Source organism: Ananas comosus, linkage group 11 (assembly GCF_001540865.1).
Source record: "Ananas comosus cultivar F153 linkage group 11, ASM154086v1, whole genome shotgun sequence".
NCBI classification, from domain to species: domain Eukaryota; kingdom Viridiplantae; phylum Streptophyta; class Magnoliopsida; order Poales; family Bromeliaceae; genus Ananas; species Ananas comosus.
In genome coordinates this window covers 12489399-12502223 of record NC_033631.1, presented here as the reverse complement: position 1 = coordinate 12502223, position 12825 = coordinate 12489399, and the positions used below count along the sequence as shown (strand labels likewise).

The 12825-nt window shown below is 36.7% G+C and overlaps 3 protein-coding genes across 4 annotated transcripts; 2 read left to right on the top strand and 1 right to left on the bottom strand.

Moving 5' to 3' along the window:
* Window positions 317–2970, bottom strand: LOC109716978 (60S ribosomal protein L18a-like protein). Of its 2 annotated transcripts, none has more exons than XM_020242612.1 (5): window positions 2819–2970; window positions 1670–1733; window positions 1071–1194; window positions 879–996; window positions 317–569 (listed from the first exon to the last, which is right to left on the bottom strand). In XM_020242612.1, the coding sequence occupies exons 2-5, from the start codon at window positions 1677–1679 to the stop codon at window positions 516–518; spliced, it is 306 nt and encodes a 101-aa protein (XP_020098201.1). In that variant the 5' UTR covers window positions 1680–1733; window positions 2819–2970; the 3' UTR covers window positions 317–515. The 2 variants fall into 2 exon arrangements, with proteins under 2 accessions (XP_020098201.1, XP_020098200.1); XM_020242611.1 differs by having other exon boundaries at window positions 1670–1730; window positions 2819–2969.
* LOC109717450 (KRR1 small subunit processome component-like) lies at window positions 3645–9184 on the top strand. Its single transcript, XM_020243249.1, is given in 14 exon segments — window positions 3645–3841; window positions 3844–3886; window positions 3888–3958; window positions 4717–4793; window positions 4936–5046; window positions 5290–5358; window positions 6797–6853; window positions 6958–6996; window positions 7117–7221; window positions 7304–7386; window positions 7488–7569; window positions 7701–7844; window positions 7958–8038; window positions 8689–9184. Coding segments are annotated over 14 exon segments (1248 nt in total). The 5' UTR covers window positions 3645–3672; the 3' UTR covers window positions 8806–9184.
* On the top strand, window positions 9748–12578 carry LOC109717449 (pre-mRNA cleavage factor Im 25 kDa subunit 1). Its single transcript, XM_020243248.1, has 7 exons — window positions 9748–9978; window positions 10089–10134; window positions 10976–11069; window positions 11683–11756; window positions 11867–11953; window positions 12035–12145; window positions 12284–12578. The coding sequence occupies exons 1-7, from the start codon at window positions 9833–9835 to the stop codon at window positions 12356–12358; spliced, it is 633 nt and encodes a 210-aa protein (XP_020098837.1). The 5' UTR covers window positions 9748–9832; the 3' UTR covers window positions 12359–12578.

The window sequence follows — 12825 nt, the reverse complement described above, 5'->3', positions numbered from 1 at the left end:
GGCTGACATTGATAGAGCAAGTTTTGCCAGGAATAATCACTTCCCAATTCTAATTCTCATACAGTGAAAATTAAAAACTTAGGACTAATGTTGATTACAATATAATTGATATTACATGAACACGTTCCGGCTCTAACAAAGCTGACCCGGTGAATGTCAACCCGTAGAGCAAAGCAATAAATTTAAATTTTATTTTAGTTATTAGTAATCAAGAGGATCTTAAATATATTATTAGCACAAACTTCATACAGATTAAATAAAACAGTAAGTTATATTCAGAATTGAAAACAAATGTTGACATGGCCAGTAGAAACAATTGTAAAAACAACCCATAACCCGGTTTCGGATTTGATATAAATTTCATATCATCCTTCCCAATTAAGTTGATAATTATGCACAAAGAAAATTACCATACAAGAGACTTATAAACAAAATGCTGTATGATATCAATATTTCCATATAAAACTTTTGACTAGAAAAAACAGGGGTCCGGCCGGAGAGATTTTGCTATCAGCTTATATCAAGATGGCAATTGTAGTGATGAAGGCAGCAACTGTACATATCGATGCCTGCAGATTAAAAAAGATTGGTGAAAAAACAATGCTTATAATCCAATAAAGCAAGCACTCACTAAGTAGAACAACTAAAGTTGCACTTTCAGAAGTAAATGACTTCTAAATAATGATTGCAGACACAGGAACTGCACTGCTGCGGCAGCTAAATAAGCCTATGTAAGTGTTCTGCCAAATGCAGCCAAGAAGAGTTAGAAGTAGTCGCTCTGGTCAAATTGCCCTATTCTCAGATAACTCGGGAACGCCAATTTTTTCGCAACATAGAGAGAGAGAGAGAGAGAGAGAGAGAGAGAGAGAGAGCTTTACTGCTATTGCAGAAGCTGCAAGTCCAGCTCGCTCTCTAGGATCCTTGCGATAGTGATTGCACAAATACAGAACTGTAGCGTAATACCAGAACAAGGGGCAAAGAAATCCTACAAGGAAACTGGATAAGAGTAATGTTAGCATGACACTAAAGAATGGAGATAGTAAAAGAGGAGGATGGCACGGCACACTCACGAAAACCATCCTAACCCACAGCCAAAACAAGGAAGGGGCTTGTCGAATATCCCCGCATGCAATGTTTCTTCATCTCTTAACAATGTATAATTCACGCCAGAGTCCTTGGCATCAGAAAGTTGCCCTGAATTTGAGTAAATCCAATAATCATTCAAAAGTATGTGGCAAATAAACCATTTGCATATTTTCAGATAAAGATTTATAAGCATTCATCCAAAATCGCCGCTTTGACTGATAAGTTCAATTTGACTAATTTGCTGCAAAGGAACATATTTTGTTAGCCATAAGTGGAAAGGTTGCGAAGGGCAATTTAAGAGAATAATCATGATTCATGATTCATTCATTGAGTTTACTCGCTTTAAGATCATTGCACATATCATGGATTTACAATGACAAGCATTTCATATCCCAGACTTTGTGCAGAAATGACAGCAAACAAGTGAAAGCCAGCATCACCACTGTTTCTAAATTTCTTACATACCATTTTGAGTTCAGAGAAATGGAAAACAGCATCACGCAAAAGATAAAAACTCACCATAAGTTATTATTACTATAACAAAAGAAAAAGAATGGAAAATCCAAAGAGAGGAAAAAGCTACCAAGTTCCATGAAGATTACGCTTTTATATCTGAGTCTTTGATCGCCTCACAGCTTCAAAACCTGCTGAAAGCGTCTAAGCACTATCAGTGATTCTGGCACGGGGTCAACAGTAAAATATGAACTTCGGATTTCGATACCAAGGATAATTGTATGGAAAAACCGAATAACTGATGTTACAACGATACTTTAGATGACAGCAAAGTTAATCCAACGATACATAAAGAAGAAAACAAAGAGGAAGAAAGGTATAATCTATAACAACATAGCAAGGCAATTGGATATACTGCCAGTGACATTTGTAAGGGTGAGAAAATCTACAACATTACGTCAAAATCTTGTTATCTTTCTGCAAGCTTGTTAGCTTAAGGATATTCAACACAGACATTTTCAGAAGAGAAAATTTCTAGAAAACAGCATGATTCAAATTGTGTAATTTATCGTATGCGAGACAGTAAGAAACTTTCAAGATGCAAACAAAATTGATATTAGTTTCAAACTCAAGCAACTAAATTAAGTGTTTACTACACTGTTTCCGGCAACTCGGCTTGTATGATACCCTGATCACACCTTTAACGTAGTAATGATGTTGGAAGGTATTTAAGCAACTCTATAGTCTATACTTGCTTACATTAGGCCAAGAGCCATCTCACAAAAATAATTTCTATCAAGGATTTCTCAAATGACAAGTTATGCAAAAAATGGCTTGCAGTTCCAGAATCACAAAGTAAAATCACAAAGTTGTTGAGAGTTGTCCAAAATTCTCTACAACATTCCATATTCAACCATTAAATACTACTGTTAACTATTCAGCAAAGATTCTCAAACTCAAAGTTGTCCCTTTACTTTTGAATTACACATCCATACATAGAATTATACCTTCATCAATTGAAAATTTCAGTGACGCTAATACAAACCAAGTTAAGCAAAGAATTTGGTGAGAAAAAAACAACCCAAAAGGACTCCAACTAAAATATTTCCATCCAAGTTATCAAAAACCCCAAAGATCACTGTCACAATAAAGAAAAATTGCACATGCGTGCACAAATTTAGCGTAATTTCTAGCAAATCAATCGAATTATGATCCCAATTCTACAAATCTTGCAACCTAAATCGAATAAAAGCATACGAATTGGTTGAAAAATCCTTACCTATGAGCGATTGAAGAGCGAGAGAGCGAGAGAGGGAGCTTGAGAGAATTTGGGTGGATATGTTTATGTAGCGGCGAATGAGTGACGTACGGGGACGGCGAAGGGGTAGGAAAAAAGAGTAATTTGCGGGAGCTTTTATTGGTGTCGTCTCCTTATAGAAAAAATAGCGACACTTCCGTAAGTTTTAGACTATGGCAATGTTTTTTCTAGCAATAAAATTTTTTTTTGTTGACATAAATTTATTTTATTTTTTAATTTTGATGTGTTTAAAGAAAAATTACATATAAAAAAAAGGGAAAACTTCAAAAACCCCCCTGTGGTTTCGTGCATTCTCACTTTAGCACCCTGTGGTTTAAAACGTATCAATTTGCCTCCCTGTGGTTTCATTTTTATCTTTTCGGAAGCTTTTTCGTTAATATTTTGTTAAATTATATACAAAAAACTTCAGATAACCATCTATATTTATCGAATATTCACTTTAGTATCCTTTAATTTTAACTTTGTCACTGATTTAAGAAAAAAATAATAATAAAATTGATAACAAAAAGAGAAAAACGAAACCACGGGGGGGAAATTGATACGTTTTAAACCACAGGGTACTAAAGTGAAAAGAGAAACACAGAAACACAGGGGGTTTTTTAAAGTTTTCCTAAAAATATAATTATTTTGCATGTATATTATTATCTAAGAATCTAAGAATTATTTTAAAAGAAAGTGTGTCGCGTGTACCAGCGTCCAAACATATAAAGGTCGATTGTGGGTAATGGCCCCTCAGTTCAGGTTTATAAGCCTAACGGCCTTATATGCCCAAACTGCGCGCCTTTGCTATTTCTCATTCGGATCGCCCTCGTAGGATGAGGCTCCTCTCCTACATCTCCGCGAAAACCCTAATCGACACCAATCGTGTTCGCGATCACAAACCCCTAGTCGAACCACCTACTCCTACACCGCGACCATCCATGGAGCCGGATCGGGGCGAGGCGCGAGCGCGGGGGAAGAAGCATAAGGGGAAGCACGACAAGCCGAACCGTGGGACGAGGACCCTAACATCGACCGTTGGAAGATCGAGAATTCGACCCTCATGGAACGAGGGGGGCATGCTCGAAGTGAGCTCCTTCTCCACCTCTTCCTAAATACGAGGTAATCGTTAATCTCCCCCCCTCTTCCTCTCCTGTGTTTTTCAGCTTCTGGATTCTACTATGCTGCAGAGAGAGGCCACTGAGAGGAGGATTATTATATAGCGCTTTTTTACATAGCACTACTTAAACAGCACTTTGTCAAAAGCACTACGCCCTACGGCAGGGCCAAACAGGCCCGTAGATTCGAATCTCGCAAACTGTTCATGCTGCATTTGCTGTGTTCTTTCTCTTGAGATGATGCATTGTTCTCCAGATGTTTATTGTACAAATATGTTTCAGTTTTGCGTTTAGTTGAAAGACGTATGTAATTGGACTGCTAAGTATCTAGTTTGAGTTAAATAACTTCAAATAATGCTTTGCTGCAATTTTGCCTGTTACTATCAATATATCTAATGACCAACTTATGTAGTAGATTCTGTTTTATTTAATCCTGATTGTTTTTTGTTTACTTTAACCTGTGATGATGAATTTTTGCTCTTGTTAGATAAAACAATTCTTCTATTTCCCTTATAGATAATATGACTCGAATTAGAGCAAACCAGCTATCGCAAGGTTTTCAGCAGGTTTTATCGAATAATTCAAGGCTAGTTGGAGATTATGGTTGTAGTTTTGCTGCGAAAACTTTTCTCCAAATTTTGAATTTAGAAGGAGAATATTTATTCTTATGTCTTGAATAAACCTTTCCTTTAAAAGTTTGATTGTGTCCAATTTGCCATGACCTGTGTGACTTCTCCGAATTGCTTTCTTCTTCTTTAACAGAAAAGTACTTGCAAGAAGCGTGGCCAATGGTGAAAAGTGCACTGAAGGAGTGTGGCATTTCATGTGAGCTCAATTTGGTAGGAAATAAATTTCCATGAATGTTTTGGTATTCTTGACATACGTGCTTATGCTTTATGTGTCTCATGGCGGCACGTTACTTTTTTAGTTTGAACTTTTTTGGTTTATGGTCTAAGGCTCTGAGCAACATTATTTCTGTAGGTTGAGGGTTCCATGACTGTTTCAACCACTGTGAAGACTAGGGACCCCTACATCATTATTAAGGCTAGGGATCTAATAAAGCTTTTGTCCAGGAGTGTCCCTGCACCGCAGGTGTGTTCATTTCTTGACAATAACTGCTTGTTATAGTTCATAACTTTGTGTCTGGTAATTTCTAGGATGTTGTTTAATGCTAATATACTTCATCTTTGTTCTTTTTGTTTTTAAATCTTTGCATAAGTTTTATAATTGACGAAAAAAATGCTTAAAATTGACATTTAACTGTGATCTAAGTCTTTTGCTAGCACTGTTGTCATCTGGAATCCTATTTAACTTGCCATAGCTCTAATGTTGCAGGCAATTAAGATACTAAATGATGATATGCAATGTGATATCATCAAGATTGGTAACCTCGAACGCAATAAGGTATGTACGTAAATTTTTATGTCTTTAGTTCTCGTGATGTAGGATGTTTCTTTTTAACTATTAATTTGGTATACTGTCATTGCTTCTAAGGACATGGACTTTATTGAGCAGAAAACTTCTTTTAAATAAGAGGATAGAGACAACTATGTAGAATATTTTATAAACTAGGGTCTTACTGACAGCGATAATCTTTGTTGGATGTGTAATTATTTAACTAACAATATATCACCTCATATTTTATTTTATGATAACACATTCTCATACCCTTCAGTTTCTTCTCTTTTGTTCCGAATTTGGCAATATACAATCTTTCGCTCTGAATATGTATGACACCTTGGGTAGAAGATACATTAATACATATGTACACTTTAGGTTAGGTGATAAATATGTACACTTTAGGTTAGGTGAGACTGCTGGTCTAAAGGGAGCCAGTGTGTGAGAGATAACTGGAAAGGAGGTAGGACTACATGTAGTCTGGAAACAATAATGCGCTAGTGCCTTGTTGAGATTAGTAGTTTGCTAGATGAATGATATGATGATCATACATAGAAGGATTGTTTGCTGTGTGTGATATTAAAGATTGAACTGTAATAGAGTCATCTGATAAAAATAAGCTTCCTACAAAGCATTGTTTGCTTCATAGATAGCTTATCAGATTTTTGCTTCTTTATGTTTCTATACAACATTGGTAAAAAAAAATGATGATGATTGTTGCTTATATTCATGTGCACTCACGCCAGCTATGTGGTATAAAAATGTGAACTCTAAGCTTTAATCTTTGTACGATGTTGACTTGATTCTCTTAGTCAGGGCCATATTTAGCTACACATAATTAATGCCAATTCTCTTACTAAATAGTTTGTCACCAATGATGTAACTTATTAGCCACCAAGGTTTTTTCATGTTTCTGAGTTTCACTGGATTAAACTTCATATTTTTTTGAAACACATTACAAAGGGACTCCTAAACTGGTTAACACAACTTCACCTCTTTCTGCTAGAATAAGGATTTGCTTTTTCCTTTGTTGGTCAACAAAAGGCAACAGATACCAGGGCAACATTGTAGTGCCCTTCATGCTGACAACATGGCAGTAGATTTATAATGTTTAGGGTTCTTTTCTAACCTTGAGGAAACCCTATAGAAAAAATAAAATAAAGTAAAAATAAAAATTAACTTTGGACCAGAACTTGTTTCTTGTATTAGTCATTAAAAATCTTGTGCCAAGGCATGCCGGTTCTGTTGTACTACACGTTGGCACAGTATCTGCTGCAGCAGTTGCAGGCTGCAGCCAAAATGCTGTCTAGCCATAGTTCGACAATCTGTGAGATTAATTATAAGAATACTTAGCATGAAGTGAAAGATAAGCTTAATTCTCATTTATATATTTTGGTACTAACTATCTGCTAGCCACTAATTTTGGAAATTGTGTTACTTGCAGGAACGATTTGTGAAAAGGAGAGAACGTCTTTTAGGCCCCAATCTATCAACCCTCAAGGCATGTTTGTTTCTTCCGTGATAACCATCGACAGTTTGTCTTCTTGCCAATGATCAATAGTTTGTAATTTCGTTCACTAAATCTTTATTGCCTTTCTGTTATAGGCCATTGAGATTTTGACTGGGTGTTATGTGCTGGTTCAGGTATTGTTTTTATCGTCATACTCTTTTTTTTTTCTTTTATTTGTGACACTTCTCTTACCTTATACTATCTGTATAGCTAGAACTAATCAAATTTTCTCATTTTATTTTAATTCGGGAAAGGGAAACACTGTTGCAGCTATGGGTCCATTTAAGGGTCTTAAACAAGTCAGAAGGATCGTGGAGGATTGCATTCAAAATAAGATGCATCCTGTATACCACGTCAAGGTGACTATTGCAGATTTAAGGTGCAGCGAGTGTAAGAGATATTGTGATTTACTTACCAGGTGTCGTCTATTGCACAATGCAGATTCTCCTAATGAAACGAGAACTTGCAAAAAATCCAGCTCTTGCAAATGAAAATTGGGACAGGTTCCTTCCAAAGTTTAAGAAGTAAGGAGATTATGATCGTTTAATTCATAGGAATTATTTTATTAATATGATTTACTCCGTGTTTCTGTCTTTCAATGCATTTGATGTTAATTGTTGTACAGGAAGAATGTTAAGCAACGAAAAGTCAAATCTAAGGAGAAGAAACCATATACACCATTTCCTCCACCTCAGCAACCTAGCAAGGTGGGTTAGGGATATGTTTCTATTTTGTGATCCTTGGGTTTATTTGTGCTATTTTTTGTGTTCTCATTTTCTTGATTTTTTTTGCTGTGAACTTTGCGAGTTCCATAAATTTTTAATCCTGAATACTACAGATTGACCTTCAATTGGAAAGTGGTGAGTATTTCCTAAGTGACAAAAAGAAATCAGCAAAGAAATGGCAAGAGAAGCTGGAGAAGCAGGCAGAAAAAGCAGCTGAAAACAAGAGAAAGAGAGAGGCTGCATTTGTTCCACCAAAGGTTAATTTTGAAATTTTGCGGCCTTCTATTATGCTGAAAGCTGTGTAGTTCATGTTATTTATTCTTTTCGTAGTATCTTTTCCTCTCACATGCTCCTTTTTGAGTTTATACAGGAAAATCCTGCACATGCTTCTGATTCTGCTATAACTAACGAGGAGAGTAAGGACGTAGCTGCCATTGCGAAATCTTTAAAGGTATATTATTTAGTTGGTTTTTTTTTTCTTTTTTGTCATATGCTTAAAATCTTATCAAACAACTTGTAGATTGAAGGAATAAAATTTTTAATCATTCCATTTTGTTGTTTTGATATAATGGGTCAATTATGCCTACCTAATGTTTTACTATTACTTTCTCTGTATGTATGTCCTGCATTTACTTTTTCGGATATTTACTCTTGAGAAACTTTAAATCATAAATGTAGCCTTAGGCGCCAAAATTTGCATTTATGAAGCCCTTTGAGGCGCCAAAATTTGCAATTATGAAGCTACAACAACTTATAACTTTCATTTATTCCTCTAGAGTTTGATGGCTGCCTATGAAACATGAAATAAAAATGTATAGTAAGTTCACTTTATTTATCACTTGACTAATGTTATAGCGAAGCTGAAAAAAATTTAAGGACTAACAGGTACATAAGCAATTGCTAGTTTTTGATAGATAATTACACACAAAGCACCATGAAATATTATGTTGATAGCACCTTCTTGGGTTGGTACTGTGACTTTTTTTTGGGTATTGTTTTACTGTTTGTACGTTGTAGTAGTTGGTGTCTGAACTGATCATATAGCGTTTGAGTCTCGATGTCTTTCGTCACACATTGCGTCTCGTGTTCTTTTTATTGCAGAAAAAGACAAAGGATTTCAAAAAGTATCAAGAGCACGAAAATGTTAGAGCTGAATCATACATTGCCAGTTCTGAAGAGCCGCGCCCAAAGAAGAAGAACAAAACCTCGAAAGCATGATTAACTGAAGGTCTCCGCAATCCGAACCAGATGAAGAGAGGTGTAGCTGAAAGATCAGTTCTGGGATTGTCAGAAAAGCAGCCGTGCAGTGCAATTTTGATAAATTGTATTCATCAGAATGTAGAAAAAGTATAGTATGCTGGGGATGTAATCGGTATTTGCCCCACACTTTGTGCATCTTTTGATCAAGTCGCAGAGCTTGCTCATGGCCACTTTAATGGGACTGGCTCATTGCAAATCGTGCGATAAGTTTCTGTTTTATAGAGGCTTCCTCATGCCATTGAACCCCGAATGCCCCAAGCATTTGTGTGATATAGATGGAAACTATACTTTTCAATCTCTGAAATTTGAGGAGTTTATCATGCGTTGGGCTTTTTTAGATGGAAAATGCTTTGGGTTCTTGCAAAAGATCCCTTTCGGGCAGCTGAGTACCGACAAATTGACGTAGGCTTTTATGCCTTATATTATATTATGACTCATTGAAAGTGCTTTTAAACTAGAAAAGTAATACTAGGCTTATAAATAAACTATATTATTTTACGAACTTGTTTATGTACTCTTATTTAATTAGTAAAAAGATAATATTATTAAATTTTGAATTGGGGAAAACTGTTATAAAAGTTGTTTGTACTTTGTCGGCGTAGCAATTTGCTAAACAATGTATGTAGCCATCTTTAAACTAAAACGAAAAGGAATCACGCTGTTAGTGTGCGAGGCCGCAGTGTAATAATAGCAGTAACGTGTTACGTGTTAGATGCGCACGGGTCCTCTTTGTTTCTCGAGTCCACGTAGTTCTCTTATCCGCAGCACCGCTTCACTTTTCTTAGGTTCCCGACCCCGACCATGCGCTCGCCACGTCGTCGCCTCTTTTCCACCGACCCGACCCCACCACCCGATCCCGACCCCAACCCCGAATCTCTCTCTCTCTCCCCTTCTCACTGTTTCTTTTCGTTTTTGTTTTTTTGTTTTTGTTTTTTTTAACCCCTCTCGTTGGTGAGCGTTCGAGTGTTTTCGCGTTTCGAGAGAAATGGAGAACGGGGGAGCGCACGCGGCGGGCCACAGCGCGGCGGCGGTGGAGATATACCCGCTGAGTCGCTACTACTTCGGCGCCAAGGACGCGTTCCCCGACAAGGACGAGAACCCCCTCGACAGGATCCAACGCCTCAAATCTAAGTACTCCCACTCTCTCTCTCTCTCGTATCACTTTTTCTTTGGGGCATTTTCTCGAACACTTACACGGCGCGTCGTGTTTGGTTGGTTGTGACTTTTTGACTTTTTGACAGTTTTGCTTCCCATGGATTGAGGACCTGCGTCCTAGGTGTTCTCCTGGTCCGATCCCTCTCTCTCTCTCTCTCTCTTCTTTTTTTTTCCCTTTATTTATGTTATTGCGATTCTCGGGTTCATATGAGTGGAATATACTTATAGAGCACTGAATCATTTGTTTCGTTAAGTATTGGCTCATTTGAGTTTGAATTGTGTTTTTGGCTTGTTTACTGTTACATCAAAATTGATCATGTCGAAGAATAAGATGTGTTTACTATAGTATTATAATCAGATGGAGCTTGTCAAAAAGAGCACGAACAGGTTCTTTCGTAAAATATTAAATATTTAATTAGTTTGCAACAAAACCTAGAAGCTGTAGCTTTCATGCTTCATTCTCAGCTCAACAAACTTTATCATTCTAGAGCAGTTTTGTTGCTGCGCGCTTCGCTTGGCTTTCTGAGAGAAGCTGTTCTATGAGCTGGATGTGGGGGGTCGATGAGATCGGCCTTTCGGTTGTTGGTCTGATTCTAAATCTAATTTTGCTAGGTTTGTAGTGTTTTGGCTCAACTCTTTGGGAGGTGGCATGGGGACGTTCGGTGTCGGATTGCTTAAGCACTCTGATATAAACCAATTAAAGATTGGTAAATAATGGTGAATTGGAGACAATATGTTATATACGGATCCTAAGTTGAATTGGAGGACTCATATTGTCATGTTTTCATTATTGTTGGTTCAGCTGTTCTACTAATACTTGCGTCCGTGCTTAATTTTGCCATGTGACTTTACTTACTCTGTGTTCTCTATACCAGACTTAGGTTGCTCAATATCCCAAAACATTCTCTTCGGAAGTCCAGGTTCGACTTAAAGAAATGCTCTAATGGATAATTTTGATGTTTTTGGGATGCAGGTTGAATTGTTTCGGCATCCTCATGTGCTGGTGTTGCAAGTAAAGAACTGTTTCTTTAAACTCCCTGGAGGCCGACTAAGACCTGGCGAACAAGGTTTGTGATATTTTTTGGAATATAAACTTCTAGTAGTAAGTCATATTGTATCTCAAACCTATCAAGCAGATCACATGCAAATTGCTGTATAATGTCATCTATGAGTTGGACTCCAATTTAGAAGGCTAATGAAAACTGAAGAGAGAGAAACACAGGCTGTTGATCATATATTAAGTGTATCAACAAGTCATCTGACGACTGACGATGTCATTGGAATTTCTTAAAACATCGCTTTTAAGTTCCTAATCTTCCATGTTTCTATGTGTGTCTTTTTTTTATATTATTAGGATGATGTATGTATGGATATTTACCATGAGGCACGTATTAAGCTTTTGAAAAACTGTTCTCAGATATTGTTTATATTAAGGTACAACAGATTAACATTCTGATATTCTATCTTAACCATGTGGTCATGTTTAGAGTCTTTAGACTGAAGCCAATATAAATACTTTCTCATCTTAATGTATGGCTGTTCTTTGGGACTTTGCAGAACCAATTGTCGAAATGCATCTAGCTTGAAAATCTACTCAGGATTCAATGCAACTAGAGAAATAGTCCAAATTTGAATTTATGATAATTTTTGCACTCGGATCAATGTGAAATTTCTTTTCAGATGTTGATGGGCTGAAACGCAAGCTTTCAAGAATGCTCTCCCTCGAAGATTGTGCGATAAATGATAATTGGCAGGTAAGCTTATGGCTGTTATGTAGAATTAACTAGAATTCTTGCTTTTAAACTATTCCTTAGTTGGATAATGCCGAGAACTTAGTGAAAATTCATGTGTTCTCAATATTTAGATTGGGGAGTGCGTCGGAATGTGGTGGAGGTCCGAGTTTGAAACTTTACCGTTTCCCTATCCTCCGCCTAATTCACGTAGACCTAAGGTACATCATTTCAAGCTGTTCTTTCAAACTGTATAAAAATTGTAGGATGTGTACCTAATTGGCTTTTTATCTTCTCATCAGGAATGCACAAAAGTGTTCTTGGTTAGGCTACCAGTGAGTAGGCAATTTGTTGTACCAAGACACTTGAAGCTGCTTGCTGTTCCACTGTACCAGATTCATGACAATTCCGAGGTGCAACAATTTTGTAGAAGCTGCAATTAATTAGATTCTTACCTTAATATATCACGCAATTTGTTTCTAATTCACCAGTATCCAATGTTGTTTTGTTTTTTCTAGAGAAAAACTCATGTAAGCTGTTATGTTTCGCAGGTATATGGCCCTATTATCTCCGGAATTCCACATCTACTGTCAAAATTCTCCTTCAATATAATCGACGATGATTGAGTAGTTTCATTCTGCTGTGTTTGGATATTGGGCGGTGTAATATACAGTGACATAATGCAGAACAGAGGAAATATCAAGCACAAATTTTATATAGTGAACTTTGTATATAAAATTATAATGAAGTGTTTAGAACTAGTTTCACTATTCCATACAGTCGCTTGTAAATATTCTATCCAATAAGTTTAGCGTGAATCAATAGCTTGGCTAGTATTCTTCGATATGTACTCGTGCTATTCTAGTTCTCTTCTTTCCTCTCTGTGGGTTTGCATCATTTTAAATCTTATCTGACAACCAAACATTTTAAAATTGCACCTTCAAAAAGTTCAATGCAATAACACAGCATTCATTTCTCTAATGTTGTTATAATAGAATGAACAGGGCTTGGGGAAAAAGAACATAATTTACAACAATCTGGCCCTCAATTTGGTTTACTTTTGTGATTAGTAACGCAACGAGTTTGTCATCCT